The following is a 25,247-nucleotide window of genomic DNA, read 5'->3' on the forward strand; positions in this document are numbered from 1 at the left end:
TAGATTACTGTAGATTTTTGTTTAATTTTTTAATTTTTTAATTTTTTTTCCTAATAAAAATAGATTTTTTTTGTAATTAAAGTGGTAAATTTTAAGAAAGAATCATCTTTTAAATACTATTAAAAATAATTAAGAAAAAAAATAATAATAACAACAAAAATGATACTACATCAAAAAAATAATAGAAATAATTCTATTTATGGATTATTTTAATTGAACCGATACACAAAGACAAATGCATATAAATATATTTACATTGATTTACATAATTAGTCAAATTTTGTAAAATTTACCTTGTTTTTTTTTCTTATATTTCTCTTTTTGTAGTCATACTGGTCCAATTCTATTAAAGCACGAGTAGGCCACATATTTATGTTAAAAAAAACTTCTTATAATCCATCTCTTTGTCTAGTAGCTGCCGACAAAGTATGGTAAACAGCCATATAGAGAAGAGTTAGTGAACCCTTCGAAAAGTCGGGTGGAGAAGGAAGAGGTCGGAGTTCATGACCCGGCAGTTAGCCGGGTCATCTGGCAGGTTCAGTTTCTTCGTTTCTTGGTCCCTTAGTTGCTCCAATGTAGTCTCTATTTTGCAATTGTGTTTTGTGTTCGCTTCACAATCTGTATTGGCATATTACTGATGGAAACCTCACCGATGGTAATTCTTTCGTATTAATTTCACTACATTGACGTAAAATTTGGTGTTATTTGACATGAACGTCGGGATTTCAGCAGACAGAGGAGGAGGCTCGTAGTCCAGGGGGGTTCAGCTTGTCGGAGGGAGAGGCATTTTAGCCATCGCAAATAGGAACTGATCGCTGGTGGTGATAGAATGCTGCAGCCTCGTGATGAGGGAGAAAACTAGTGCCGAAAATGGTGCGCATGGATTTATTCCGGTCGGAGGAGATGAACAAAGTGCAGCTCATCATACCAGTCGAGGCTGCCCACAATACCGTTACCTATTTGGCAGAACTTGGTCTTATCCAACTCATAGATGTGAGACTTTATCTGCTCCCGGATTTTGTATTTCATGAGTTTTCTTTGATTTCAACGATTGAGATCCCAGGGCTTCATGTCTTTGGATTGTGGTGGCCAATGTCTGGTTTAGATCTTATTTTCAACATTGACATTTAAGGTCGTGAATGAAATTTCGTTGTGAAGCGATGACAATGTTGCACTGTTAGCATGTTGACGATTGAAGAGTTCGCCCTTGACCATGTTAACGGTTCTGCTTACAGCTCAATTCCGGGAAAAGTCCGTTTCAACGACCCTTCGCTTCTCAAGTATGTAAATTTTGTTGTCATCGTTTTGCTGGGAAACATGGTGGCCCGCAATTCTAATACTTCTCTTGCATTGTGGGATCCGAGAGCTGTTTGTATCGAAAGGGAATGGCAGACCTCCTGACTCCATTTAAACAACGATAGTTCTTCGTAAGAAGTCCGAAAACTTTAAAGAAGGAATTAGGACACTACCTCCTAGGTGCTCCTAAATCAAGGATTAATCACTGCACCAACTAACCTGATGGTGGTAAAATCCTCAAAATCTTGGGTATTTAATTGGTATGAAGTTGGATTGTACTAGAAGTTGCGTCCACGGACGCACATGCTGTACATTGATTTGGTGTCTCTGAGGTTTTTATCCTAGACGAAAAGATGCGAGGAAATGGCAAGGAAGCTGCGCTGGTTTCAAGACCAATTGTTAAGAGCCAAACAGACGCCAGTCTGCCGGCACACTTTGGAAAGAGAACTCAAGCTAGAAGAACTTGAGGTTGCAGTAGAAGAGATTCACGAACGATGAAATTGATCGTGCTGTTCTCTATTTAAATCACAGTTATCCTTAGTTACCAATCCCAGGGATGAAGCGAGTGGGCATTGACACAGCGCACGTTCGGGTGCAGATGAAATTGACGGAGTTGGAAACAGAGCTTCTGGAGTCCAATTGCAACAGCGAAAAACTTAAAAGAAGCTATAGTGAGCTGATGGAGATGGGCTTGGTGCTGCACAAGGTATCCTCATTCAACCCGATAGTTTTCCAGAAGTTGACCCAAAGTAGTGAGTAGGAGAACATGCCAAGTAAAAAAATATGATATCAGTGTGATCTTATTAACGTAGACTCGATTATCATTTTAATTGTTCTCCTCTTATAACCTGGTAAATGGCCTGTTGGTTTCAAGTTATGTGACAATTCAAGAACAAAGAGCACAATCCTTGTGACGATGGATAGACTTGCTTTTGCTGATGTTCCTAATCCTCATGTAGATTGAGTAATTTCTATTGAAAATGCAGACAAGCACTTCTTTCAACTCTGCAAGAAGAACCGCTGACATTCAGCGACGTCAACCAGACTTGATTGTAGATGCTGAGGATGTGAACCATCCCTTTTTGCTTGAGCAAGTTCATGTGAGGTTAAACACATCCACGAGGTCCCACTTGCAGCATTGAGAGAAGTTATTGCATTTCTACACCAATGTCCTCTGGTGCACATGTTGTTCTGTCATGCCGAAGAGTGTTCATGTGCGTGAGCTTTTGTAATTTCACTGAACTGCATGACTAAAATATCTTTGTGGCAGGAGGCTTCAATCAACCCATCCAAGCAAGCCCAATTAGGCTTTGTTGCCGGTTTGGTGGTCAATTCCAAGTGTCATTCCTTTGAGCGTATCCTCTTCCATGCAACTCGTGGTAATATGTACTTCAAGCGATCAACACAGGCTGATTTCGTCGCTGATCCCGCCTCTGGTGAACAGGTGATGCTTCTCTATGCTTCTGGAATGGTGTATAGCCGCCAGATTACCTTGTTTCTTTTAATCAGTCAAAATGATTTGATATGTGACTCAAATGGACTAAATCAGTGATGAACCTGTTTAGACCTCATCATTAAAATGACGTCGAACGTCTAGTTGAGCCCTGGTTGTATAAACGTGTGGCGTGGCGAGTATATTATGATTGGCGTGTACCTATAATGAGCAGCATGTGTCCTCTTCCCGATTGCGTTTGTGGGCAATTTATCACAAATTTGCTCAATGCCGGTGCAGGTTGAAAAAGTGGTCTTCATTGTTTTCTTTGCCGGGGAACGAGCACGACTGAAGATAACAAAAATATGCGAAACTTTTGGAGTCAATCGTTATCCGTTTCCAGAGGATTCCGCACGACAAGGGTTAATGAAAGTCGAGGTGATCAAGTCTCCGATATCTTTGTTGTCAAAATTTAGCCGATTGATATGCGCAAATCCAACTAGAGAAACGTCCTAAGTTCTGTGTGGTCTATAAAATGTTCTACTCAAAGTAGTATACTCATTCCTCATCGTCTAAATTACATGGACTTGTCTCTCGGTCACTTGATGTTATGCTTCACATAGTCGAGTAAAATGCAACTCCTAAGACTTATTCAAGGAAGACTGGAAATTTTATGTGAAAAATCTAACGGAAATCTCTATTTGAATAAAAATTGTGGTACAGGTATCTACAAGATTGTCCGAGCTCCAAGCGACACTGAATTCTGGTGTTGTCCATCGGCAAAATGTGTTCACCAACTTAGGTTACAACCTCGACCATTGGATTGGCATGGTAACGTTATTATCCCTCTTGTAACACATGCATTTGGCTCGTCAGGTTTTAGTACGTATAGACTCGATTATGAACACAATTCACGAAAGAAATTGTTTCTTTACACCCAAACGAGTTCTTAGCTCTTTTGTTCTAGAGTCCACCTTGGAACCTCTGTTTAGTATCTTGTTAGAAAATGATCAAGGGTGGGCTCAATGTCTGTCCAGGTGTGCAATAATGTTTGTCCTTTTAGGAAGTTGACAAGACCAGTTTAAGTAGTCTGGATCAGTATGTGTCACTTCGTATTGAGGCATGGATATTCAAAAGCATCGTTAATTCTCGGGAGAGAAAAATATTCTCAAAGACAGAAAAACAAAGAGTATTTACCTGTCAGAATACTCTCCATCCATCACAACCAGCAAAGTAGGAAGGTGGAACGTTCGTCAAGCACATTGGCTTCGAGCATGAAGTCTAGAAGGTTGGAAGCAGTATTAGTACCTCGGACTGAGTTTCTCATCATCGTCCAGATTGAAGGTGTAGCCTGTGGTGGATAGCACAGATTATATGTGCGAACTACAGAAAAACTTATGTTCAATTATAATTGCAAAAAGAAGGCGGTGTCTGTGAGGCTCTAGTTTAATTAGCAGAGGTATTTAACTGAATGCGTATCAAAGGACTTGATTGCATTGTTGGGGTTGTGTAAAATTCCAACTGATGGGCTATATGAAAGTACTTTTCTAGAGTACTTTATCCAGTTAGTAGCTTTAGAATTGCATTAGCACGTAAGCCACTCATTAGCTGACCACTGCAAGAGAGGTGCGACGGACCTCACTTGCACTTCAATTGCAATGTTTTTGTTGTAGGTGAGAAGAGAAAAAGCAGTATACTGTGCGCTGAACATGTTGAGTGTTGATGTCACCAGTAAGTGCCTTGTTGCAGAGGGCTGGTGCCCGGTGAAAACCAAGCCCCAGGTTAGAAATGTCTCCTTAATTTTCAAGATGCCCTTATGTTTTCATACATTCTGAAGAATGAGAATCTCATGTCTGGGGTTGTCATCTGTTTCTGTCGTTTAGTCCCTTCCAGCTTTCAGTGCGATAGGATTCCTGTAAAATTTTATATTCTGAGGGCCTTATTTTCACACGGTAGATGACGAGGGAATCACCACACTATAAATTTGAAACTCCATCTTGTGGTTTATGATGAAAACGCTTCTCATCAACTTCGAAATTCATCATCAACTAAATCTACATTCTACTCCATAGTTCCCTCATACATTAATAACCTGAACATGCTTATGACACTTAAATATGATCTACTTTCTGTAAGTAGTCTTGATTTCCGGCATGCGTTCTGGCACGGGACACAGATTCAAGATGCACTGCAGAGAGCGACAGTGGACAGCAACTCTCAGCTCAGCTCTATCTTCCATGTTGTGCAGACAAAGGAGTCACCTCCGACTTTCTATGAAACAAATAAATTCACGGCACCTTTCCAAGAAATTGTGAATGCATATGGGTAACTTTGCTGAAGCACCTCCCCTAGATGAGTATCTCCTAAAACTACCTAAATTTATAGTATCCTCTTCGTAACCAGTTCTACAAGTTTAAATGGATTCACGGATTTGGAAAACCACAAAATAGTGACCAGGTAAGTTTCAACAAAACATGTCGATGGAAATAGGAATTCCAAGAAATCTAGAGTAGGCATTTTTCGATCGAATACAAACGACATACACTGTGAATCTTTTCAAAGATCGAGGCAGAGATCAAAGCAGAGTCTAAGGACCAGCATGTTCAAAAATTCTGAACACATTATTTACATACCAGCTTTTGTGTAGGGTGGCAAGGTATCAAGAAGCGAACCCTGGATGCTTCACGATCGTTACATTCCCATTCCTCTTTGCGGTTATGTTTGGCGACTGGGGACATGGCATAGCACTCCTTAGTGCAGCCCTGTATTTGATCTTGAAAGAAAATCATTTTGAGAGTAAAGTATGTAAAATACGGATCCTCATCCGCTTGCGCTTAATTTGATGGAAGTCTTTGTTGAACTTTTCAATTTCTGTGATAAGAATATGCTCGCTAACTAACACCAATGCAATCTATACAGAAACTGGGAGACTTCATGACCATGGCCTTTGGAGGGCGATATATTATCCTCTTGATGTCTATCTTTTCAATATACACGGGTTTCATATACAATGAGTTCTTTTCAGTACCCATCTTTATTTGGGACTCCGCCTACTCATGCAGAGAAAACGATTGCAGGTATATTCTTATATTCACTTTAAAGCACATGTAAGGGGTCTTAACATAAAAGGTTAAATTGGGTTGAGACCGTCCCATATTCTAGATTTACTTTAGTTCTATGGTGAATGATTGAATGATCTTGATTACATCAATTGATTCCATCTGAAGAGCTATATGTTCGTGGAAGGATGTCTGCAGTAGAGTCTTTTTTGAACAATTCATCATATAGGATAACAAATGGATATGAAGTCCCAGTCTAATGCTTTGAGTTCAACCAAGAGTCCAATTATGCGCAGCGATGCATCAAGAATCGGGCTTGTCAAGTGGTCGGAGTTACCGTACCCATTCGGTCTTGATCCTGCTTGGCATGGCTCAAGGACAGAACTGCCTTTCACCAACTCCTTAAAAATGAAAATGTCAGTTTTGATGGGAGTTTCTCAGCTGAACTTGGGCCTTATGCTGAGCTGGTGGAATGCCGATTTTAATCACAGCAAACTTGACTTCTGGTGAGGTTGTCTTTCCCTCACCGTCAATATCACATCATCCTTTTGAGTTGTGCCCAGCACTCTACTCTGGGTAATCTCAGATTCATATCTTCCAAACATGTAGTCCTTGGCATTCTGATTAGTTGCATCTTGTTCTAGTAGAACTTCACTGTTTCGAATTGTCAACATGGATCCGAAACCTATCCGTAGGTGTAGTTACAAGTCCGTTTGACCTGATCTCTGAAATGAAGATATTCAGGCAAATCAGCATTAATTACCAGAACTTTTCCTGATAGCATCCGGAATGATATGTGATGTTCTGAAAAAACATTGGTAAGTACAAACCACTTACTTACGTTGCGCCACATGCGAAAAGACAATTTTCTGAGATATTAAGTTATGGCAGGTATCAATTTGTGCCGCAGTTGTTGTTCCTAAATTCGCTATTCGGTTATCTGTCCATGCTCATCGTCATAAAATGGTGCCAAGGAAGTAAAGCCGACCTCTACCACGTCATGATTTATATGTTTTTGAGCCCCAGTGAACCGCTGGGTGAGAATCAACTCTTTTGGGGTCAAAATTACTTTCAGGTAATACTGGAACATTGTCCACGGTTGTAACCTCCGATTTGAGATTAGCGACGTCACGCTACTGTTAGAATCGCAACTGTCAAAAAGTAAAAAGCTATAAATATAAAACCAGTCTTACAAGTCACATGCTACTAAAGGAATTTGGTAATTCTCTCGACGTCTGATTTTTTGTCACAGTATCTCAAAGTTGTTCTTATAACATGGATGATCCTCTCACAACTGTATAGGAACTGTGTGATGACGTAATTTTTTGTTGGTGTTAGCGAATGTTGGTGATGATAGCATTGGCGGCGGTGCCTTGGATGCTATTCCCAAAGCCTTTCAAGCTAAGAAAGCTGCATGAGCAGGTTCGATTCTGATTTAGATCTCCTTGCGAGTTGTTTCGATTCTGCAATACCCTCTGATGCCTGCAAGATTCCTCAAGTTAAATTTTTCATGAAACAATGAACAATTTCATACTTCTCATCCCAATTGGCATTCAATTTGTGTAAGAAATACAGAGAATGCAAGGTAGGATATATGGTGTATTGGGAGGCTCGGATACTGAATCAGTGGATCTAGAACATGAAGAGGAATTCAACTTCAACGAGATTTTTGTACACCAAATGATTCATACAATCGAGTTTGTGTTAGGAACGGTCTCTAACACTGCCTCATATCTGCGGCTTTGGGCACTAAGGTTTAACTTCTGTTTCCCTCTTATTTGTAAATTTTACAATCGAAAGGCGAGTAAGTGCTACAAATCAAGTAAGGGAGTCAAGTAAGTAAGCCAACTGCTATTGCGATCTGTCGTACTATTTTACAAGTACCAAGTCATTAGTGAGTCCATAAAGTGAAACGTCTGGCTCACAAACCCTTTCTTCGTTTGTGAGGGAAAAAGGATCAACTACCTTTTAGAAGAATGTTTGGAAGGAGGTTCGAACAATTCTATGAAATTCTAAAATACTTCAACATAGAGTCAGACACTTTGGTTTCTCTACGGTTTCAGATGTCACAGATCACCTTACATAGTCTAACAGCCTGATGTATCTACTTTTCTTCTATTCAATCTCAAATTAATGAGAATAGTTAGATTATGTACCGATAAATTATAAATCCTGAAAAGAGATAATACATGGATCAGTTTGGCGCACGCGCAACTTTCCTCTGTGTTTTTCGAGAAATTCCTGGTGCTTTCATTTTCGTAAGTTCTATTCTTCACTGCATACACAAATGAGTTTGCTGCTTTTGAACCCAAGTGCAAATCTGGAAAACTAGATAGGTTGCTTCGCCGTTGACTCTGCTTTTTCTGATATGGAGTCGAATATATAATGACTTGTGTGGAGTGGCTGTTGCGTGTAAACAGGTATTCAAACCCTTTTGTGAGGCTAACTGGATTAGTCATGTTTGCTTTCGTTACTGTTGGAGTACTCCTGTTGATGGAGTCTCTGAGTGCTCTCTTACATGCATTGCGGCTACACTGGGTGGAGTTCCAGAACAAATTTTATGCCGGAGATGGCTACAAATTCATGCCCTTTTCGTTCAAGGATCTCGAAAGCGACAATATTTGATTAAAACATTGGGCTCGCCACGCAGGTAAATCGATATTGACCCAATCAACTTAACATTAAATTATCAACACTTGCTCGATCCCGATCATGGCAGACGTTCTCCACGCAAATTTTCCCGAAGTAACTGGTGATGATGTAAAATAAAGATCCTATGTTTGCTGTGCCAAGCTACAAGAAGCAATTTGCAATTATTTTACACTTGTAAATTACCACATACACACCGTAAACCAGGAATACAGACTTAGAGCTACCCCGAGCCCTGCCTAACTTTATTCTTAATTACAAAGTTTGACTTCGCATATGATTTTTTTTTTTTTTTCTTTTTTAAGTTCCGGTAATTGAGAGAAAACGTCCATAATAGAGTATTTTTAAAAAGGTGTATCATCCGCTTTAAAGCCAACTAGGCACCGCATTGGGCAGACAGCACTTGCGATAAACCCCAATACTGCATTTTTGTGACGACTTTGACTATTCTTGAAAAGATACACAAAGAAAGAAACTATAAGTATTTCACTAATTGATATCTGAGCAAGTTGTGTTAGTCGTTCTCTTATGGAAGTATCTTCTCCCTGATTCATGAAACACAGATATCAGCTCCTGGAAATGAATGTGAGAGCCACGCCACGCCATGCTGAGCCCTTGAAGAATTCTCAAGCGACATGTACCGGTCTCACCTACCAAAACCTGAATAAACAAGAATATGACGGATCCTGGTTCCTTCCTGGCCCTGCGAAGCACTGTGACATGAAATTGTAGGAGAGCATGAAGAACTTGCCATTTTTGGACAGAAGAATTTGTTGCCGTCCTTCGCTGCTGACCGTGTCCGAAGACTTCGAGGAATGCTAAGATCCACACCCCCTCCCACGCCAAGGATTAAGGTCTTCTCTGAATTACCCTTCAACAGCCAACGGGGCTCTTTGTCGGCTCAATCTACGCTTGATGAATCTCTCGTAGATCTAGTTTGTGGTTACGAAATACAAGATTTTCAATACGTTTCAAAACCCTCGCATTGAGAAACGAGCAATAAAAAATCAAACGGGCCATAATCGGTCTCAACATCCAGCTACAATTGCAGAATTGCGCTGATCACAAATGCACTAAGGTTCTATAAGCGAGCCGTTTGTAATTGCCCTAAAAATTGAGCTAGTTCTCCTTCGGATACTAATACGAAGAACAAATGAACCAGCAGAGACCTTAGAGATCAAATGTAGGTAGGTAAATCGACACCGGCTTGAACTCGGAGATAGAGCGTGAGATTCGGCCATGGAGACCCATAAAAAGAGCACTGATTAAATGCATGGTTTGCCATAAGACTTCCAGGGTTTGCGGAGGACTATCTATTAAATGCATGGTGCTTCTGGAAAATTGCTTTGCCACTTGTGATCCCTCGTGAATATCCATTGTCAGCCTGCGAAGATGAAATGAAGACCTTTGAGTTTCAGAACAGGGCTCAGGTTTATATATGTTTCCAGTATATGCGACATCAAGTGATACAATCGTCAAACGTAGTGTAATGGCGAAGCTTCACGAAGAGCTTGTAGAATAGTCACAAAAGAAATGCGTTGCACACCGAGAACTACTCAGATACCAGGAATGACAGCCAGATGACACTAAATCCCAACAAAGAATAACATCGAAGCGATCTACGATTATGCACAAACTTGGGTGTGGAAATATGGCATATAACACCTAAGAGTATCACGATCTGGAAAGAACCCAATGGCGGAGTTACACGAAAACTGATGCTTCCAGCTCGTTTTACCTGATTTATTCCAGGTTTATTAATGTGCAAATATTGGGTAAAAGATGGCAACATTCGATGCAAGAAGAGACGTGCATTACTACTGATCTTCTAGGTGTGCAGTCCTCAGTACTCATTGGTAATCTGTCCAGTTAAGAACGACACTGCAAATCTCAATCAATTCCAGAGAAGTAGAAATCATTGAGCTCAAGAAACTTGATCAGAAATAAGCAACAGACGGAGGGGAATGAGACCGCGAGAGAAAAATGCAACAGTTAAGAATTCAGAATCAAAATTGAGAAAAAGTCAAGTATATCACACTTGGCGGTCTAGGGCTGCACCCGTGGACATGGCCATGAATGATGACAGGGAATTTTAACGAGCAGTGAGAGTAGACGTCAACAAGTTCTTGGATGCCAACATATTGTCCTCCCATTGCTTCGAAGCTACGTATATTCGTTCAAGACTGAGCGTCACATTGCGAATAGCTGGCCTGTCGTCAGGATTCGCAAGCACACACTTTCTGGCTACAAGCGCCGCTCTACATGCACACTCCAGAGGGAAATTGTCTCTAAGCAGTGGATCTATCCATTCTCGAACCCTAGTTCTAGGATCTTTGTCGGAAAATATGGCAGCTATCACCTCAGGCAATACAGTTTTCTTAACAGTGTTCTCACCAGGGCTTCGCTGGAGCTTCACGGCTTCCTGTCCCGAAAGCATCTCTAATAAAACAACGCCGAAAGCGTAAACGTCAAGCTTCGAGGTGATGACACCAGTTTGAGTATACTCAGGGGCCATGTACCCATGAGTTCCCGAGATCTTGATGCTGCGCGGCCGCCCAAACGTCCGCCCATGGTGTAGCCCTTGCGCCTCCCGTGCTGAACTACGGTTCCTGGGCAGTTGTCTAGCCTCTCGGGCACCGGCTAAATCAGGCTCTGTCGCCGTTTCTCCTCGAATTCTCGCAACTCCCACGTTGGCAATCCTCGCGTGAAGCTCGTTGTCTAAAATGATGCTGCTGCTTTTGATGTATTTATGTACAAAAGGGGGTGAAGCATGTTCGTGAAGATATTCGATCCCCTTCGCCACCTCAAGGGCGACTCGAATCCTTTCTGTCCACGCCTTCAGCGCTGTGAAACCGGGGGCAATAGCGCTGCCTAAGCACTGCCGCAAATTTGCACCATCGATATATTCATACACCAAATACGACTGATCCCCGCTCATGCAGCCCCCAATAAGCTTTATAAGACTGGAGTGATGTAGGTTACAAATGCTCTTAACTTCAGTAACAAAATCGATGTCCGCGCATGTCCTTTTCTCCACAATTACGGTGACATTCTTCCCCGAAATAGTCCCACGAAACGTGCCTCCTCCGAGGTTTTTAGCTGGGTTAAAATTACCTGTTAGCTTTTGTAGCTCTTTGTACGTGAAAATGTGTGCGCCATCAGACAGCATACCCTTCAAACTCGCCAAAGATAATGTACTTCCTGAAGAATTTGCAGTTTCTCTAGAAACTTTTGATTCCTTCGACAACTCAGATTGACTGACCGTGTAACTTGTACTCAAATCGAAGCTGCTATCATCCTGTGCTTTCCTCAATGCCGTTTCCGAATTGAGAGTCCATGCTTGCGATGGTGCATATGAAGGTGCCTGTTTCGGCAACTTGCGTCGCCTAAACAAACACATGCTGAGCAAGTCACAGAATCTGAAACCCTATTCGCTCTTGTCCGCGGCAGAAGGTCTCTGAACTCAAATTCATAATTGAGGCAGAAGATCCAGGACGCACTTGCTAGAATCTCGACATCGCCAAAGTACTCTCTCCTGCTCTATGTCATGTGAGTAACCTAAAATCTATTAAAAGGACCTGATTGGTTCTCACTTCATAAATTAAATAGGCCACCGAGAAGGAGAAAACACCAAGAAGCGGTTTTCCTGATAGTACATAAAAGAAACTGCCCAGGGAATCGGGACAACATCAGGTCCGCGACAACCCTAACTTACGTTCCAAGGATTTCTGAATCAAGCGCCTGCTACCTACCAGATGATTTCCCTCTGGATTAGAGAAACTGAAGTAACCCTAATAGAACACAGCGCTTCAGACTGACAAACATCACGAACCCTCTGATAAGAAACAGCCTACATGCAGATCAAAGCAAGGGAGGCATTCCATTTCGACAGAAGTAGGATCGGTAACAGCGACCACAGCCTGCCAAGATAGCATGAATTTAAGTAATCAACGAAGCGAGGAAAAGAGCAGAGGAGAGACGCTCAAGCCAGCCGGATCGAGAAACAGGGCAACTCAACGAATGCAGCTAGCACATTAAAGCCAAATCCATCAGCGCAAGAGAAACACAGGAGCAGACTGACTACAGACGTCTGAAAGCTAAAAACGGAGTAACTGCAGCGATGCAGTCGCTCATGAATCCCCGATCGACGAACTTACAAGTCAGGACAAGGATTGTGATGATCCTGCACTCGCCGCTCATTCCCGCGTTGATGACTGACGACTGAGTGTCGTGGCACACAACTCTAAACAACACAAAAAAACACAAAAAAAAAAAACAAAACAAAACAAAAAACAAAAAACAAAAACAAAAACAAACAAACAAACAAACAAACACAAAAAACAAAAAAACGATTGTGGAGCGGACCCGACAGCCTGCGACGACTCAATGAACTAGAGTTACACCACAATGAATCCAGGATACTCAGACAGAATGTTTCCACAAACGTAAACGAGCACCAGGCGTAAGACAAGGCACGAAGCTGCCAAGGGAGATCGCCAGGGACGATCTAATCACAAGGACCCCACCGATCCTCTCAGCGACAGTGGCACACACACACGACGCTGTTCCTCGAATTGAGAACCAAGTCTGTACAACATTGTTACAATGCGCCCTGCCGGGTCCCGTCTCGCCATGCGCCCGACTGATTCGCTGCACCTGTGCCATCACAGCAAAAGTCACTCCGGATATCGTATCGTCATCATCTAAAGCTGCCGTGTCGGAGCGAGCCCACGCAGTGACGACGTTGCTTACCGTGCTCATAGTGGTGGGCCCCGAAGCTCTCCCTTCCAGTAATCAATCCCCCGCGCACGAGCTCCCTCCTCGCAGTTGCACTTAGCACTGTGCTCGCTGTGTTGCTATCGCACACGCGCTCGCGTCACGACGCGCTGCTTAACTCATTCCCGATGCGGCGAAACCAACCTCGGCGCGGCCGACGCGTTCATTCGGTCGGATCGTTGTTGGCCCCCCTCGGTGCCGTTGCCAGTGTGAATGCGCCCCTTGGGTGATTACTGAGCCCTCCCCTTTAGGACGTTTTCCTTATTGAATAGCTTTGGCTTGATCTTCCCCGAACTTTATCCAAATCCTGTACCCACTACTAATTTTTGAACATCACTAATTTATTCAATGCCCCTTTTATTATTATTATTTTTTTTTTTGGCACAAATCAAACTTTGTTCAATTGTATTAAAAAAGTAGAATATATGCCACTCATATCATTAATAATAGAAGGGAGGAGAAAAAAAGACCTACCATATCTTTTCTAGTACTATAAAATTGCCACTACTCAATTAAGTTAACTTGTGTTATTCAAAAATCTATTTTGGGATATAAAGTCTTATAATTACTCCATCTCTTATAAAATTCACCAAATGCCTTAAGTAACAATTTAAGATTTTTATACGAGGTCTTATGCCAAGTAATTCTATTATAATTGCAAAGGCCTTGCCAAATAGCATGGTCTAATTTTGCATGGCTCTACATTTTCATATTAAAAAATTTATCATTCCTTGCTATCTAGAGGTTCTAAAGCATTATATTATATAATAATGGCCAAAACTTACCCACTTAGTAGAAGCATCTTAGAATATGGTGGGCAAATAACAATTATTTCTAATCTAGTAAGGACCAAGATACTACACTATAGAAGTGATCTAATTACCTGAATATAATGCTAATACACTTTTATGCATATTAAAAGATCAAATATTTTCAAAAATGGTCCATAATAGTTTCTATTGTTCTTTCATTATATATGAGGCATGATAAATCTACTTGTCTTGTGATGTGCTCTTACTACTAGTTTACTACCACTACTTTATATTAGAGTTGCTATAAGAGGCCCACTTCTTTTTGAAACTATTTATGGTTCCATATATTATTCTACTTGAACTTAAACTTCACCAAGAATAGAAATCGTCATTTGTCCTTCACTAAAGTGAGTGACACATGGAGTTTACACAAGAGGGGACTTTCTAAGTAGATAGTGTATTATATAAATTCTATCCAGTCCGTCCATTGGATATGACATAGGTTCCATTAAGATTTACTAATTTTACTATAGAAGAGTAGGATGGCATATTATTGTGGTCTTTGAATGATACATTGAATTTTGACCTTCCAAATTAGGCCTTTAATTATGTAGATAATAAGTGAGAAGGAAAAAGGTGCAAGAAGTGTTTTAAATGCAAGCATCACTTCAAAAACACTTTATTAGTATAAAAGAACAATGATTTATTTATTGGCACTATGGACATGACTTTGAATTATTTTAACTTCTTTGCCATGTAGAATTAATGACATATTATTGACATATTGTACTTTGATTTGGATCTTTACCAATCCAAGAAGAAAAATTCTTTTGATTGATCTATGAAGAATAAGAACTTGATGAAATTAAATAAATAAGTATAGAAAAATAAAAATAAAGAAGTATGTATATCAAAAAGAAACTAAAATAGCTATTTTTAAAAGACAAGGAAACTAGAGATTCTTGAATCTAAACTAGAAAGAAGAAATGAATTGAAAAAAATGAAGAAAGCTTCATTCTTACTTCTATATATACTATCTACTTACGATCTATGTGGCCAAATTTTATAGATCCTCCAAAAACGTGTTGACTTTGCATGACACATATCTTAACTTGTAAGGCAAGTTTTCTATATGGCTACCACATATTTATCTTATTTTGCAAGCTATCAATACACATGATACATAAGTAGCTTGTTGACCAAGTTTCTAACCTATTAATCAACAACAAACATATGTAAAGATAAAACAGCATCTAGGAAGCTTCTAAGAGGCTTCTCTAGAAGATATTATGAAATTAATTTATATTTACTTAATTCTACTTACCTAATTAATGAGTAGGTATATAATCCTGATATTATGTCTCCTCTTTGTATGGACAAATTCCACAAAGAGTGATAATCATATATTGAAGAAGTCTAAGATGTAGCAAATTGTATTTGTCACTGATTTTGTTCTTTATTCTCTTTGAAGATAGTTGATAGATCCACTCAACTATTGATAATGTCTCATTCCAGGACAGTGTTGTGTTGTAGTTTGGCTACCATGTGAAAATAATGTGATTATATATTTAATGTATAATTTACTTAATAACGTGGTGAGAGCCATGTTATTGGATTTTAATTGGTTGTAGAATGTAATTAAATTACTACTTTAAAAAGAAGTTGTTTAAAAGGATTACTATTAGAATTTTTATAACTTTATTTTTTTTTTGATAGTGGCTTTTGAGATTGTTTTTGTTGGTAGTAATTTTTAATATTTAGAGTCACCTTTATTAAACATTGGTGATCCTTGAAGTCTTATTTTGGTTCTTTAATTTGGTGTTTAGGGCATATATTGAATAAATCTTGTAAAAAAAAAGAGTTGAAGAGGGATTTTGATAGCAAAAAGAGAGTTTAGGATATCCATATAGATGAATGGAGATGGATGATGAAAATCTTCATTCCTATTGGTCAAAAATCATGACCTATGGACTTTGAGGAGGCTGCCCGAGGCCATATTAGAGATTAGGGTTAGTTTTTAAGGGCCATTTGAACTTTGAAGACTAGTTTTAGAGAGCTTAGGTTTTTGGCTATGGTTTTGGTACAAATCTTATATGATTTGGAGTTTATATGAAGGAGATATAGGTGCTCAAAGTTAAGGTGTTGATTTGGGAGCTACTATCACTCTTTTGACATAACGCACGCATACGAAGGGCAATTGAGGATTAGCAAGTGTGAATGAAGAGAACACTTTTGCGGCTATACTTTTTGCACATTGCTTGCTGGATTCCAAGTTGGGATGAAAAAGATATTGGATTTTGAAGTTAGCACATGCAATCTAAGGGTAGTAAGTGACCTGATTTACTAGTGGTTGTGTCTTGAACTATATCTTGAGCAATTTGATAAGGTTTTGGCTCAAAATTTTAGGAAATGTTTATATTCATCCTAATAAACTTTTTACATAAGTTTGTTGGCATTTGAGAATTGAATTCTTGAGGTATTAAGAAAATAGTACTTAGATACTTGTAAATTAGGGTTTAGAGTATCTACTAGGATTTCTTAGATGCCAAAAGATTGAGAGTGAATTTGTAATTGTATTTTTTTTTTTAATAAAACTTAACGGTGAATTCTACCTATCTTATAAATTTGAGAAAAATTGAATAGTTAGAACAAGAGTTATGAATTTCTAAATTTCCAAAAGAAAAAATCCTTTGTGGAAAAAATATGTTTTGAAGGGATTTTTCTATATTTTGAATTTTTTGCAAAATAAAGGAGTTTTAGAAGCTAAGACAAGATACATATAAAAGTTTAAGCTAAACTCCCTACAACTAGATACCCACTATATTCCTAGATAGCAAATCATGTGATATGACAGCAAAAAGACCACCTTGTGATTTAATCATTGTTGAAATATTTTTAACTTCCTTCAAACAAAAAATTTACAAAACCATTAGGAGTCATGCTTACTTCCAATAAAATCACCAAACATTGAGAATCTTTTCTTATGTCGTGATACCAAAGGCATTGTATCTCACCATTTATTTAAGAAGGATATGTCATTCTTAAAAGTCTTCATCTCTATTACATCGTCTTGAAGGTTATAATAATCACAATATCTCCTTTGATAAGTCAACAAATGATGGCTCTTGAGTTAAGTCTGCTAATTATTGGTTCTCTATCTCTTTGACGCCACAATTATATAAAAACTACAAACAAAGATAGAAGATAGAATATAATCTTTCATAAATAATATTTTATTTATAGCAAAGATTTGCTATTCTTCATCTTGGTTTTGATGGATGTCATTGATAAAAAGCCTCCATTGTCTTTGTTGCATTTACAAGATTCTCTATTCACTCCTATGTACAATTACTAGTATCATATCCGTACTAATGGATAAGATATTCTAATTTATTTTGACGCCACCTTTAATCCAAAATTTCTTCCACTTTAAACTCTTTATTATTATTCACTTCTTTAGAAGGAAGTAGGGCTTGTCTTCTTCTTAGTATATTCACAATCTTATATGGTTCAATAAGAGATAGGTGGAAGACATGATGGATCTTCATTGACTCTGATGAATATAATTGATAAGCAACTGGATTGATTTGTTTATAAATAAGAAAATATCCAAACTTATGGTAGTCCAATTTATCACAAAAATGAGTAGTCTTGATATTATAATGAAGTAATTATTTCTTATCACCTACATTGAATTATGGTTGTTCTTTTTGATAGGCATTCACATTGATCTTTTGTCATTCTTAAGCTTCTTTTAATTGTACCTTTATTATTGCATATAACTGAGACAAACGATTTGCCAAATCTTTCATCGCAAGATTATCAACTTTTAAAAAGTCAAAAGTATCAAGTCATGGATGGTAACCATAATTGGCAAAGAAAGTTGTTTGTTCCTTAGAAAAATGCACCGTATTATTATAAGCCAACTCTGCCAATGATAAAAGAATTTCTCAATCGTTTTATTAGTAATTAATCATATACCTTAAATACTACTCTAAAACTTATTTTACATGTTCTATCTATCCATTAGTTTGAGGATGAAAGGTTGAAGATAGTTTTATGTCTATCTTTAAAATCTTGAAAAGAATTCTCTAAAATCTTGATACAAATTAAGTCTTCTTATCCAATATAATATCTTTGGACAATCCATGATATTAGTAGATATTATCAAAGAAAAGCTTAGCTATTTTTTCACCTATGATAGATTTTGTACATGGTATAAAATGTGCCATCTTCATAAAATGATCTATTATTATAAATATAGAATCATATGAATCTAAGACTAAAAGATCTATGATAAAATGTATAGAAACAGAAGACTATGGTTGTTCTAGAATGGGTAATGGCTAAAGAAGTCTATAAGGTTGATGATGGAGAGGTTTTAAACTTGAGCAAACATCACATGATTGAATAAAATCTTTGACTGCCTTTCACATTTGAAGCCACCAAAAATCTCCAGATATCAGTTCTAAAGTCTTCTTGTATCTAAAATATCTAATTGTTGGAAAATTGTAGCTTGCTTGAAGAACATGAAAACGTGCTTCTCTTTTTGGAACATATTAGCATCCTTTGAAATAAAGTAGGTTGTTTTTTAATTCGAATTTAGAAGCATCATGAGACTTAGAAGAAAGATTCTTAATATGATAAACAAGAGGATCAGAAGACATACTTGATTGAATTTGTTTGATAAAGATTGAATCAACAATCAATATTGATTTTATTATTCAAAGATAATAAATGCTTGGATTTCAAGAAAAACATTCTTTGTTAATAAAAAGATACATGTCTTTTTTTTGATGCAAGATAAGAATGTCTAAAAAAAATGTCTAATAAACCTTATTATTTTTAAGGTCGATATATGATCTTGAAATCAAATCTTGATAAAGACATACTCTAACGAACTTGGTAATGATTCAATATATATGCTGACATGAAGTATTTGAGATTCTTGTGATTTATATATATATAATGATTGGATTGGAAGCACCTTTTAAATAATAATGCCATTCTTAAAAAGAATCTATAATTGCAAAAAGTTCTTTATCGTAGATTTCATAATTAATCTCGACTGCTGAAAATTTCTTGGAATGAAAAGCTATTAGATGAAGTATATTATCTATTCTTATTTGTAATAATATGACATCTAAAGTAAAGTTTGAAGCATATGTTTCCATAAAGAACTCCTTGGAAAAGTCAACACAATACAAGATTGATACAAAAACAAAGGCTGTCTTTAAAGCTTCAAATACTGCCTCTGATTCTTGATTCCACTAAAGTTTGTCTTTACAAGTCAAATATATAAGTAGAAATAAAATTTGAAAGAAGTCTTTGATGAAGATTCAATAGTAGTTGGCAAATTCTAAAAAACATTAGATATCTCATATGTTTTTGAAATCTTTTAATCCATAATAGTTTGAAATTTTTTAAATTCGTCATAAATTCATCATTTGAAATGATATAAGCTAAGAAGTCAATTTGAATAGTGTAGAATATATACTTTTTTATCTTCACATAGAATCTTCTATCTCTTAATTTTTGTAACAAATGACAAAGATAAAATTCATGTTGTTTTATGTTTTTAAAATAAATCAAGATGTCGTCTAGATAACTGACAACAAAATCATCCAAAAACTCTCAAAAAAAATCATTTACAAGATGTTGAAAAGATGTTGATGCATTTGTAAGTCTAAAAGACATGATATTATATTCAAAATGTCTATACTTGGTTTGAAATGCAGTCTTCCATTCATCTCTTTTTTGATGCATATCAAATTATATGCTCATCGTAGATCTATTTTTGCATAGATTTTAGCTTGATTCAATTAATCAAGAAGTCCAGATATTAAAGGTAGTAGATACCTGTTCTTGATGGCGACCTTATTGAGTCTTCAATAATCAATACACATTTGTAATGATGCATCTTTCTTTTTCACAAATAGAATTGGGGCTCCTACTGGAGATTTGGAATAGCATATGAAGTTCTTGGCTAGATTTTCTTCAATATATTTCTTGAGTTCATCCAAATCATTTTGTGATAAATTATTCATTGATCCAGATCGTGGTTGTACCTCTTCTTGAAGATCAATTGAGTAGTTATAAGAATGATGTTTTGAAAGAGTATTTGCATTCTTTTTCTCAAATATATCTTAAAATTCTTGATATTGGCTTGGAATGCCACTTGAAATCTTTGCACCAATAGAAATGGATGTAGCATAAATGATATAAGATGACCCTTCTTTTGCACCATGCAAAAAAGCTCTTGCACCTACAAACATAAGTTTAATTATACTAGACTTGTGATTTTTTACTTGATTAACTACACACTTGATTATACTTTTAGAAAAATCAAGAGTATAAGAAATCTAATCTATTCAAAGGTTATATTTTTTTAACTACAATAAGCCTAAAATTATTGGATTAAGAGATTTAATGATATTAAATACCACAAAGCTATTATGACCATTGGTTATTACTTCTATAGGAAGGATTTTGTGAGTAACATTTCTAAAAGACAACAAATGACCATATATGACTTCTATATGAATATATTTATTTTTTTTATTAAAGATATGTTAAGTCTTTTAGCAAATTCTTTATCTAAGAAACATATTGAAGCTCTTGAATCTAACAAAATAGAGGCTTTGTAATGTTTAAGTCCTAAAATAATATTTAATATACAACAAAGAAAAGTTTTTAAGGAGAGAATAGGACCTACATTAAGTATTGTACAAGGTTCCAATAACACAATCCCTATTGTAACTAGACAAATTTATTTTCTAATATATTGACTTCTTTGATATTTTTACTCTTCATTTTATAATTGTATCACTTCTTTGGATAATGTTGAATAATGTACTTAGATTTTCCATAATATAAGCACAATTCTTCTTAATGGCCACAAGTCTTTTTTTGCTCAGTACGAGGTTTAAAACATACCACATCAATTTGCATATCCTCTACTTTCAAATATATGTATTGAAGAGGCATTGGTGTTGTCATTGATTTAAAGTAATGTTGAGACCCACTTGTAAAACTTTCAGATTAAAATTCAAAAAGTCAATTCTCACACTATTGTATTGTAATTACTTATAGTATGTAACAATTAATTATGACATATAATATATTCATAAGTCTTGGTGTATGTTAGAATTATTAATAAATTAATTTAAAGAGATTGGATTTAAGAAACTTTATTTTGAATTTTATTTTATTTTTATTATAGCATTTAAAAAAATTATAAAACCTAAATATTTAGTATGAAGCCTTGAGAGGCGATTAGAGCCTAAAGATGAAAATCTAAACTAGTAGGAGGCTTATTGGGAGGGATGAAAGCAAGACATGGATAGATGAAGGCAAGGAATAGATATCTTCATTCCTATTGATTAAAGGCCATGCCTAATGGACTTCAAGGAGGTTGTCCAAGGGCTTATTAGGAATTAGGGTTTCTTTTTCGAGGTCATTTGAGCATTGGAGGCTAGAATTATCAAGTTTAGGTTTTTGGATATGGATTGGATGCAAATTTTGTGTGATTTGGAGTTTTTATGAAGAAATTATTGGCACTCAAAGTTAAGGTGTCAATTTTGTACCTACTATTACTATTTGGAGCATAACATATATTTATAGAGAGCAACAAAAGATCAACGATTGAGATTAGAGAGAATACTTTTTTTACTACACTTTTTATGTATTATTCAATGAATTTGGAGTTCAAATGAAGAATTTATAGAAGGTTGAAGTCACTACATCCAAACAAAGGTAGTAAGTAAGTGTTTTTGTTCATAGTACTGGTTAGAGGTATAACTTGAGTTTCTAGATGAATTTTTGACTCACACCTTTTAGAGAAGGTAGATTTTTATATTAAAAAGCTATAAATATAAATTTTGTGGCATTTGAGAGCTTAATTTGTGAGATATAAAGAAATTTGTATATAGGTATTTTAAAATTAGGGTTTGAAGCTACTATTAGGATTTTGGTGATATCTTAAGATTCTCAATAAATTTATAGTTGAAATTTGTTGTGATAGTTTTTAGAAGTACTGATGTACTTCATGTAAAATTTGAGTGTATTTGGACGATCCAATTGGAAGATATGAGTTTTTGAAGTTTGGGAATAATATTCCATAAAGATATATAAGAATTTAGAATTTTTTTATCATATTTTGGGTGTTTTTGGAAACTTAAGACTTATATATTTAGTTTAATTACTCCTAAAAGTGTTATATATGTGTAAAAACTTAGCCTTTCTTATATCAAGACTTGATTCAGCAATTAGTGGCAACTAGGAGCCCAGTGCTTTCTTAAGGCAAACTCTCTCTACTCCAACAACACTTCATAGCAAAGTCAATTGCTTGACTCAATATTTGAAGATGAGGTAAGTTAAGCATTATTTTCTTTACTTCATATTGTAATCCTTAGAAAAAATTTCTAATAAGTACAACATCATCCTACTTGATATCAGTTGCAAGTTATCAAAATTATGAAGCATATAATATTATGGATCGATTGCCTTATTACAAAATTAACTTGATGCATCGTAAGCATTAACTTCTTTAATTTATCTTGCATTAGTGCCATTCTATTCTTCATTTCAAGAAGCTTTACCATGATAATATATATATATATATATATATATATATTCAAGTTATATAGAAGAGAAGACTAGACATCAAAGAAGATATTAAGAACAATATCAGTTTAAAAAGGGATAATTCACAACTTTTAATATATTTATGTCTTAGCAAGAGATACGAATAATCCACTCTTAATGAAGAAAAGACAAGGCTCTGATATTGTAAGTGTATTTTTGTCAATCTATCAAGGATAAGAACTTGATAAAAGTAAATAAATAAGTATAACAAAATAGGAATATTAAGCAAGCTCTACCTCTTGCCTTGGTGAAATAAAATGATATACCTCTTAATAATCTTTAAAAACAAGCAATCGTGACAAAAATGTTTATTAACCATTTGAAGGAATTTTGGCTTAAATATTGGCTAAAGATACATAAAAAACTTCGTGAAAATATTATTTGGATAAAGAAATTTTTTAACTTTTATTTCTTTCAATGCTTGTGACAATTTGAAAGCTATGAGTGATGATTTAAGATTAGCTTAAATTACCAATGTGATACGAAATTGGATTTTTAGTAATACTTTGTCTTGAGGCAGAATAGTATTTGTGTCATGAAGATGCCGTAAATAAAGGTTTTTATAAAATTCATGATAAATATCCTCTAATTGATTTTGATGATGACACATTGGTCCATCTTTGTATTATAGTTCAAACAAAGGTATAGAAGAGTGGTGTTTCATTGCCCAATAAAAATTAAGACTATTAGTGTTCTTTTTTTTTTTCCACCATGGTCCAAATTCATTCTTGACTTCAGTAGTTTCAAATATAGATGCTATTTCCAATAGTTCAAAGAAGAGATTTTATAAATAGAAATAGGCTAAGTTATGTTGGGGGCCTTTTGAATTTATTGAAGCCAAATTCAAAGAGCAACTTTTCTAAACTAGTTTTATTAAGTCTTATAGATACATATCTCTTTGTATCATATAAAGAGGTGTTTAAGCTTATCAAAAAATTATAGGTCCATTTGAAATCTATACCATAATATGACTATCTACTTACAAATTTATAGATCATTGAGGTACCAACTATTTATTTTGCATTAACTTTTCATTACTTAGACCACCTAAAATTCAATGAAAAATTTTACAAGCATATGATCCAAAACCATGAAATTGCCTATTATCTTGTATTCCATCACCAAGTAATCCACAAGCCTTGTATATGTATGAAGAAGTATATACAATCTAGATAAGCCAACATCTTTGAACTATCACTTTGTCAATTGTCTCAAGTGAAGAAAATGAGGGTGGTGTAGTTACAACAGTTTGAAATCTTTAAATATGACTTGAATAATCAAAATTCAACTTTTTTTCTCCCAAATAGTATTTTATTGTACATAGAAGATTTATCTTTTGCGACCTCTACTATGTTCTAATTGCTCCATATCATCTATCGACAACCTTGTAATAATATTTAAATTAATGCTTGTCATAGGAGAATTTGCTCATTTGGAATGTGGAAAGTATATATATTAAAGATTGTTAGATCTCCACCTTAATTGTTGTAGAAAATCACCCATTAGGCCAAATTAGCATCTATTTTTTTATGGATGATAATCATATGATGAATATAGATGAAATAAGATTGGACTATCTCTAAGATCTAAGATCTTTTCAATTTATAGTAATATAAAAATTATCACAAAGTAGAATAACTTAAATCAAAATAAAATTGAACAAGAATAAATAAAAAAGAACATAAAAGACAAAATAGAAAAAATAAAAATAGAACAAAATTAAACAAAAAAAATATAAAACCAAACTTTACTAAAAAAAAATAAGAATCAAAGCTATACCTGATTGGATATCCAAATAGCCTTTGTTAGTCTTATTTATATTTTGTCTAATCATCTTGGAACTTTTTAAAATGTTCCAAATGATAGGCTCTACTTAAATAACTGCCCTAAGTTGTTTTTAGAGTGTTCTATAGTAAATCCGACATAGACTATCAATTTAACCTCAATTCTAGAAATTTTTCAAACATGGCTCCAACTACCTATTTCTATGCATCAACAATACAAATAGCTTATCCATACTCCATTACAAGAGAGAGAAATGAATATATCAATCTCTTCTTTAACTCGTTCTTTCTAAATCGTCTACAAAGTTATTTTCTTAAAAGACTTCATAGCCAAAAAATGTAACAAATCTCTAAAGTTTTAGATTGAATTTAGATAACTTATACTTAAGGCGTTTGCGTCCTAGTAAGTAGATGATATTTAAATATCAAAGATAATATTAGAAGTAGTTTTAGATTTTTTATGTCACAATTGTATTTTTGAATTGTTGAATATTATATATAATTAGTCATTATTTCATGACCAAAAAAGATATGGGAAGGAGGTAAGTGCCAACTCATATGAGCTATAGATTTTGATAATGGGCCATAATCCATTTTTCTTATATAATCATCAAAAGTCTATTTTCTATTTGGATTAAAAGACTCTATTTGCATAAGAAGCAATATTAGCTTGCTGATCCTAAAATCAACTTTGTCTTCTTCTATTTGCTAGTTTGGAGATAGATTAGGGCCTTTAATATCCTTTGAAGTCATATTTTGTCAAAGGATGGAGTAATCACTGATTTTTAATTAAAATACCACTACCTTTAAGGTTATAGTCACATATTAAAAATACATTTTTATGTACATCTAG

The 25,247-nt window shown here is 35.6% G+C and overlaps 2 protein-coding genes across 14 annotated transcripts; one reads left to right on the top strand and one right to left on the bottom strand.

Annotated features, from left to right (window-relative positions):
• Positions 1-549: 549 nt before the first annotated feature.
• Positions 550-9,724, top strand: LOC112281677 (V-type proton ATPase subunit a3). Of its 13 annotated transcripts, none has more exons than XM_024518465.3 (20): positions 550-655; positions 839-993; positions 1,236-1,280; positions 1,642-1,764; positions 1,895-2,002; positions 2,283-2,396; positions 2,567-2,740; positions 3,029-3,166; positions 3,452-3,559; positions 4,402-4,509; positions 4,905-5,053; positions 5,376-5,529; positions 5,648-5,805; positions 6,084-6,293; positions 6,679-6,862; positions 7,126-7,209; positions 7,363-7,541; positions 7,986-8,045; positions 8,208-8,437; positions 9,000-9,724. In XM_024518465.3, exons 2-19 carry the CDS (start codon positions 871-873, stop codon positions 8,410-8,412), a joined length of 2,424 nt encoding a protein of 807 aa, XP_024374233.1. In that variant the 5' UTR covers positions 550-655; positions 839-870; the 3' UTR covers positions 8,413-8,437; positions 9,000-9,724. The 13 variants fall into 13 exon arrangements, 12 of the variants coding, with proteins under 12 accessions (XP_024374233.1, XP_024374234.1, XP_090106221.1 ...); XM_024518466.3 differs by having other exon boundaries at positions 554-655; positions 829-993; XM_090250091.1 differs by having other exon boundaries at positions 562-993; positions 8,338-8,437.
• Positions 9,725-10,428: 704 nt separating this feature from the next.
• Positions 10,429-11,836, bottom strand: LOC112281678 (protein LYK5). Its single transcript, XM_024518472.3, has one exon. It carries the CDS (start codon positions 11,834-11,836, stop codon positions 10,529-10,531), a length of 1,308 nt encoding a protein of 435 aa, XP_024374240.1. The 3' UTR covers positions 10,429-10,528.
• Positions 11,837-25,247: the final 13,411 nt, after the last annotated feature.

This window comes from Physcomitrium patens, chromosome 4 (assembly GCF_059467195.1).
Source record: "Physcomitrium patens ecotype Gransden chromosome 4, ASM5946719v1, whole genome shotgun sequence".
In the NCBI taxonomy this organism is placed as follows: Eukaryota; Viridiplantae; Streptophyta; class Bryopsida; order Funariales; family Funariaceae; genus Physcomitrium; species Physcomitrium patens.